Below are 8,176 nucleotides of genomic sequence, written 5' to 3' on the forward strand. Positions count from 1 at the left end.
TTAGTGATATTGAACTTTTCAATTCTTCGATCTTGTGGGTTAGGCAGAACAATTGGAGAAGGTGGAGGAAGTGAAGAATGATTTCTTGTTCCTCGATCGACGTGGAATACCATCTTCATGTGGAATGCTTGTTCCACGGGATTTGGGAAGACCATAGTTGTCGAACTTTGACATCTACAAAATGGGAGAAACAAATTCAAGTTAGTTGATAGATTGAGTCCTTAGTAAATCACCCAAATGAAATACTAAGGCTAGGACCCAACACAATATTCTACAACTCGGGAGAGGGATGCTGTAACCCTAATTGCAGAACATTTGAAGGTAAGTGAATGACGATTCACTAATTTCCACCACGAAAAAGAAATTTAAGTTTTAAACCTATGAAAACTCCTAGATCCTTTGAGATTCATTGAACTTTCAATGGCATGTTTGAATCTCGATATGCCCCTCTTGTTTGTGATTGGGATGCCGAGGATCACAAAGCGGGTGTGAATAACCATGCAAACTTACATGGTGCCCTCACATGTTACAGTTACCTATTCGATGTGCCGGTAAACCACACACGCTCCACCGAACTATGACAAACATTGAGTCACCCTTTGCTACCTTTGCTTAGAACCATTTAGTGTGCCGGTTAACCACACGCGCTCCATTAACGTCTTAGCAAGGGCACAAAGTGTAATTTCATGGAATTACATCAATTCACTTTTACCTAAGTAACTAAGATTGGGAATTTTATGAAAACATTTAGTTACTTTTATATTTCATTATACTTATAATGGAAGGTTTCGTCCTATCCTACCCGTTCGGCTAACGACCCTCCACTAGTCAAGAGTGCGGTGGGTAAGAGTGGATACCCATTCAATCGCCATTTTATAGGCAATTTCCTTAAACACCCCTTATAGACTAGCTTCGTGAATGAGGCCTACTAACGGTAAGACTGACTTTTACTCATACATAAATATAATGTTAGACTTTTAATGTTATATATAGTATAGGGTGTATTTTACACTTTGAAAATACTAGGTGGTCTAATGTAACAATTATACTTTTAATTCAATTAAATTGTAAACCAAAACTATTATGGATTCATGAAACCTCTTTTAATTATATTCCTTAATTAATTAATAAAACCATAAGGGTGTGATTTGAACTTTTCCAAAACAATACTAGGGTTTTAGAATTTAACATTCCTAATTAAACCTTTAATCAACTTTTAAATTCCAAAACTTGAGGGCAAGTTTTGAAACATTTCAAAACATTAGGGTTTAGAATTTAAATATACATCAAAATTAAACTTTTAATCAAAATTTAAATTCCAAAACTTGAGGGCAAGTTTTGAAACCTTTTCAAAACATTGGGGTTTCAACTATTTAAATTTCAAAACAACAAAACTTTTGGGTTCAAATTCAAACTATAAAACCTAAAGGGTAAAATATGAAACTTTTCATAACTACAAGGATCAAATAACAAATAATCTTAATTAACATTTAATCACATAATTATCCATATTTGATTTATTTAATGATTTCTTGCAAAACAATTGACCAATTTAATCAAAATAATTAATCAATTATCACATAAGGAAATAAATATTTTATTAATTTGATAAATATCTTTAATTAGATCAAGAATATAGTCAAATATATCATAAAGTCGGATTTATATTGATCTAATATGATAAGGTAACTATCCTTAAGCAAAAATAGCAAGAAATCCCGGAAATAGCTCCATCTGATGCTCGAACTCGCCGAGTACCACACTGTACTCGCCGAGTTGAGGCCTACTCGCCGAGTACACTGTGGTACTCGCCGAGTTCAGGAGGCAGAACCACAAAAAACGAATTTATCAAACATACAAGACATCAATACAATAGAAACCAATCATGGCTCTGATACCACTGATGGGTTTTGATCATAATAACATCCTATGTGCTCATGCAAACCCTAAAGCTTGGATCTAGGTTTCTCTATTGTACATACTTTGAATCCAAGACTATAAACCCTAATTCTAGCATATGGAAATCGATATTAGCATATAGATTGGTTTAAGATCATACCTTGATTGTTATGTAGCAATAACAATCCAATTCCTTCTTGTATTGACTTTAGAAAGCTGAGAGTCACAAGTGTCACTCCTCTAATGGTTCACAAACACCATAAGCAAGAGGATGAAGAGGAGAGATGATGGAGGCTGCCCCAAAACGTGTGAAACCCTAGAATAAGTCTTAGTCACCTTTTTGAGTCATAAGGGATCTCTATATATAGGAGCTATTAGGGTTATCTAATAAGGAAACCCTAAATTGGATGCTTAAGCCCTAAGCAACCCATGAACCCTTTTAATTAAGGCCTTGGACGATTTCTTAATGGGTTTCCCCATAGAATTCATCCACCTTATAATATAAGGCAATCCATGGCCCAAATTGCAATTATCTTATTATTACAATTCCAGTCCCTTAAGTTTAATTAATCTCTTTTAGTCACAAAACTGATTACTAATTAATTCTTGACCAATATTAATTAAACAATATAATTTCTCCTTTAATATATTATTCTTATAACATATTAATAAATCATATTTAATCCTTTCTCTCCATAATTCATCCTATCAAGTTGCTTTGGTGAAGGCAACCCAAAAGGACCATGCACCATCGGGTCAAGTACATACCAAAATAGTTATGGACTTAGACACTAATCCAACACTTACTGCATTGAAGTCTCCGATAAGAACCCACATTGACTTCCTTGATCTCATTAATTGTAACAGATTCTCCCGCAGACGCCGTTTCTCAGTAATAGATTGTGGAGCATATACATTCACAATGGCAATGTTCAGGCCCGAACCTTGCAATACTCCATGAGTCACTAAAAAGGATTGAGATTTGACTGAATCTGTAAAGGAAAAGTATGACTTATCCCATATAGTAAGGATGCCCCCTGACCTACCCATTGCTTCCACACAATCGGATCCATAATTTTCGTCCCCCCACCCCTTTGTAATAGTTGATTCCTCCACTCCCAGTTGCAGTTGCGTTTCCTGTATACATACTATTGACACTTTATTAACGTGCCTCAACCTCCTGATCCATTCGAGTTTATGTTGTTCTCCCATTCCCCTTATATTAACCGACAATAACTTCATTGATCTGCAACGTGCTCTCCGTCTACACCAGTGATTTCGGCCAAAATTTCGTTATCGCCATTTATCTCAAATCCAATGAGTCGACCGGTTTCAACAGTTTTTTCGATTTCAGAAATATGAGGAATGGTTGGGGGTCTATTGGATTGAGATGGGTGAGAAACGTTGTTAGGGGTTCGATTAAGATCAAGAGAGGAATGGTTACCCGACTCCGAACCTGCGACCTCCTGATTTGTTTGATCGTCAATGTGGGTAGGGCATAGATGGATATTGTTTATGTTTAATGATGCCTAGCGAACCTTCTTACGTTTAAGATAAGATCCATTTGGATCCATTTCTAAATTACTTACATTATTGGGCTCGTTACTCACCCTAGGGTCCGGATTTGGAAAAGGTCCAATTCCACCTTTTCGTAATTGTTCCCGTATTTTCCCAAGGGACATAAGTGGGTTCCCATGCTCCACGTCATCGGCCATGCATCCATCTTCTATAGTATCTACCCACATTTGAGTAATCCCATTAAATTGAGACTGTTGGTCTTCCTTATTACGACCCAGTTCCCCATTCAGATTTTCCTGACTCCCGTCGATAATGATTGCTTCGACTCCCACTCCTCCGGGAACGTCTGCCAGAGCCTCCACCGGGGATTCAACTACTGTGGCTTCATGATCATTCACCTCGAACTGTGATTCAGGGACTCTTTCCGACTCTAAATCTAACTCTATTTCTCCTTCCTCTAACGTGTCACTCATGTCATCAAACTTGTTCTCTTCCCCCACGATCATTGTATTAGAGATGGCATCCTCATCATCTTCACCATCTGATTCAATATTGCTGTCATAATTATGAGTCGAGAAGGGCTTCCAGTCATCATCGATCTTGTATATTCCAACTTTGGATATTTTGTTGTCCGCCACAACTGTTCTTTCTTCATTAAAATAAAACATTCATCACTAGATGCGATTCTTACTACTAAGTTGGTTTTTATTCCATGGGGAGAGGTGTGTTTTTTTCCTTTAGAGAATGAAATGCTATATATTATAACAATAAATTACTTCCGTTTATATAATCTTTAATAAATATTAATTATTGAAATTATAAATTTTCTATTACTTAATTTTTTTATTTTTGAAAATATATAAAATTATTTGTTGCTACAATTATATTTAAGATTTCATGTTATGTAATTCTTTTAATGTTGTTAGTTTCGTGCATCATAACAATTCTTTTACTTCTTTTAGAATTTATTTATATTTATATTATATGTCTATATAGAATAACGTTTTTCTTTATTTATTAGTTTTACTTTATTTATTTTTTCTATTTATTTAGTAACAAATAATATTTTGAATATTTGTGATGTTGTTTGGAGCTAGTTGATCCTAAGAAACTAAATATCATCAAAGGCTCAGACGAGTTAGAAAAAAAGGCTCTTATCGTTATTATAAATTTTTATTTTTAAATAAAAATATATAATAAAAGATTGGGCCTTGTATATCTGTCCACTTCACACCCTCAACGCCCTCACGGCTTGTCGAACATAAAAATTCAATATTATAATTCTTTCCACTTTGTTGTCTATTTCATTTTTTATTATAATTTCATTTATTCATAGCAATATACTGCTTAAACCTAATGTTGTAACGCATGCATCAAAGCCATGACTACTACTCCTTAGTTCCTTATCAAGTTGTAACCTAAAGTCCTAAAACTACGGCCTAAGGAAGGTTGTAACCAAGGCATGAGGTCAAGCTATTAAATCGGTTTGATTTTAGGATAGACAAGTTTGGTTTCAATTTAATCAATTTTGAATCACCTTTTTTGATTCTTGACCTTCGATATCCACCCAAATCAAATAAAACCAAACTATATTGCATTATTGCATATTATAATTGAATTAGCTATTAATCATATACAAGAATATGTCGCCAATAATAAATGTAATTTTCGCATACCTATTAAATATATTTCAATAAAAAAAACATATCATATTATATAAATCAAATTAAGAAAAGAATATTGTATTTTCGTGATCCTTAAAAGAATGTTATGTTATTATGTTAAATATAAAGAAATTTAGGTCTTGAGTTTGAATTCGATTGGTTGAATTTACCACGAGAGGGCAAATGACCAAAATGCCATCAAGATTCCAACCCCACTCGCGACGCAAGCCATGTCAAGCCGTCTCTCTCTCCTCTCCATCTTCTCCTTTCTCTCTCTCCTTCTTTGAATGAACTCACCGTACCTCTCTTTTTGCTCCTCTCCTCCGCCGCTATACCTCCTTCTCCGCCGCTGGGCTACGGCAAGTCCTTGTAAAATTACCATACTCTCCTTTCCACTCAAACACTTGCCATCCATGTCCAATACCATTAAACTAGCCCCACTCATGTTTAACTCTCCTCCGCCTTCTTTTACCCCGCATGTAATCTGTATATTGCAGTTCACGTAATCGTTACCATGTAGGGGAACGTCGGGAGCGATCACGACGGCGAATATCACCTCTATGTTCCCGGTCAACCAGTTCCGACGAACAGAGACAGGCTTTATGCTTGATAGATTCACTGCCCGGTTCTGGGATGGGTCTATCATGATCCAACTCAACGTCATGTTCTTTTCAAGATTGGATAGCAGCACCTGATTGTCGCCGGAGAATTTAATCGATGAGGGTATGAGTTCTTTAAGTTGAAGAAGATCAATACGAAACGGAGACGATTGGAACCAGTCGCTTGGTGTGGTGTTGGTGGATTCAACCGTGGAAAAGATAAGCTCGTCGTGGTATCTCAGGTCGACGGATGAGATAATGTGGGAGGTTGCAGGTAATGATGTGGTGGTGGATAGACGGTAGGTGGGGGATGAGGAGGAGTCGGAATAGAAAGAACGGTAGCCAGAAGGGAAATTGGAGATGGCTTGGATTACCAAAGGATCGACGGTGGACGGCCAATTGTAGGAGCAGATATCGGACCATAGTTTTTGATCGGAGCAGAGGGATTGTAGCTGGGAAGATGCACAGCCGGCGGCAGCGAGGGTTTGACCGTCGAGTCTGGTCAAGATGTGGGTTTTGATGATATCTTCGTGGATATCTGCGATCGCCATGGATTAGGTCGTTTGTTCTTGAATGACAGAAGTGAGGGGATTAATCTCTTTCTGAGCTGTACTGATAGAGACTGAATGTAAACTATAGAGAGAAAATGATGTAAATAAGAATGAATTGAAAAGTAATGCTTGTAATTGATAAACGTAATCAAATTCAATCACACGATTGTCCAGGGAGAGGTCCCTCTCTCACAGAGCAGAAAGCTCAGGAGCCAATACAAACTTTACAAAAAATCATGACAATCCCAACAGATTATTCTCCTCTCCTTTTATTCTTCTCTCTCTCCTTAACCACTTTAGCCACTTTCCGGATTTGCCCTTCTGTCCCTTCTAGAATACACCATCAGTGGTCCCCTTGTGCTCATTTTGTTAGGAATTAAGCTTGTATCCGTATCATTACTCCCGCCTTCAATTAAAGTCTTGACCTCAAGACTTGTATTAGGGAATTGTTCTTTGATAGTGATAGCATCTTCCCAAGTAGCTTCCTCCAATGACTGTCCCTGCCAATGTACTAACCACTGTTCCACCTTATCATGAGGCCCACCGACAGAACGTGTAGCCAAGACAGCTGCAGGAATAACCATATCTTCTGTATCGACCTCCAATTCTGGAGGAAGACTAGTATCCGCCGGAACTTGAACAGCTTTCTTAAGTAACGAGACATGAAAAACAGGGTGAACCTTAGAAGTGGGTGGTAATTGAAGCTTGTAAGCAACTGGGCCTATTTTTTCCAGAATTTGAAATGGACCAAAGAATTTTGCAGCTAACTTATGATGTATCCTACTAGAAACAGACTTTTGTCGATAGGGCTTCAGTTTGACATACACCCATTCTCCGTTCTGAAAATGACTATCTCTGCGTTTCTTGTCTGCCTGGGCCTTCATAGTACTTTGAGCTTGAGCTAAGTGAACTTTCAACTGTCGAAGTGCCTCATCCCGATCCTGAAGCTCTTGTGATACAGCCTGAACCCGGACTTCTCCTGGAACGTATTGGAATACAGTTGGTGGTTTGCGCCCATAAACTACTTCAAAAGGGGAGATGCCGGTGGATCCATGAAAGGTAGAGTTATACCAAAACTCAGCCCATGGGATCCATGTGGTCCATAAACGTGGCTGATCCACTGCAAAGCACCGAAGATATGCTTCCAAGCACCTGTTAATCACTTCTGTTTGCCCATCCGATTCCGGGTGGTATGCTGAACTCATGTGCAATTGAGTGCCTTGGGCCTTGAAAATTTCCTGCCAGAATTTACTAATGAACAAAGGGTCACGATCACTCACAATAGACTTAGGAATGCCATGATGGCGGACCACCTCTCGAACAAAAACCTCAGCTACAGTTCTGGCAGTATACGGATGCTTCAAAAGTATGAAATGGGCATATTTAGACAGCCTGTCCACCACCACAAGAACCGCATCAAACCCTTTAGATTTGGGTAGACCAAGTATAAAATCTAGAGAAAGGTCTTCCCAAATTGCTTTTGGAATATCTAAGGGTTGTAGAAGACCTCCGGGAGCCAAAGAACTTGCCTTGCAACGTTGACAAACATCACAAGCACGCACAAAGTTCTTAATACACTCAATCATGCCAGGCCAATAAAGGTTAGCAGCTAACCTCCGATACGTACGGTAATACCCTGAGTGTCCACCGGTAGCAGACACATGGAATTCATGGAGAAGGGCTGGGATAAACTTAGATTGACGAGGAATTACCAATCGATCCCTGTAATACAAGATCCCATTGCGAACAGAAAACCCCGGATGACGCGTTGAAGAATCTTGACATGCTTGCATGATACGTTGAATGTCACGATCTTCTTGTGCTTCCTTGACCAACTGTGCCCCCTGAACCCACACAGGAGCAGATTGTAGTTGATGGAGTTCCCCGGCTTCGGCTCGTCGGGAAAGAGCGTCAGCTGCTCGATTTTCGCGACCCGGTTTATATT

The 8,176-nt window shown here is 38.4% G+C and overlaps 1 protein-coding gene across 1 annotated transcript; it reads right to left on the reverse strand.

The window, feature by feature from the left end:
• Positions 1-5,194: 5,194 nt before the first annotated feature.
• Positions 5,195-6,231, reverse strand: LOC111893541 (F-box protein At2g27310). The gene has a single exon (XM_023889620.3). The coding sequence runs from the start codon at positions 6,229-6,231 to the stop codon at positions 5,248-5,250; it is 984 nt and encodes a 327-aa protein (XP_023745388.1). The 3' UTR covers positions 5,195-5,247.
• Positions 6,232-8,176: the final 1,945 nt, after the last annotated feature.

Source organism: Lactuca sativa, chromosome 1 (assembly GCF_002870075.4).
Source record: "Lactuca sativa cultivar Salinas chromosome 1, Lsat_Salinas_v11, whole genome shotgun sequence".
In the NCBI taxonomy this organism is placed as follows: Eukaryota; Viridiplantae; Streptophyta; class Magnoliopsida; order Asterales; family Asteraceae; genus Lactuca; species Lactuca sativa.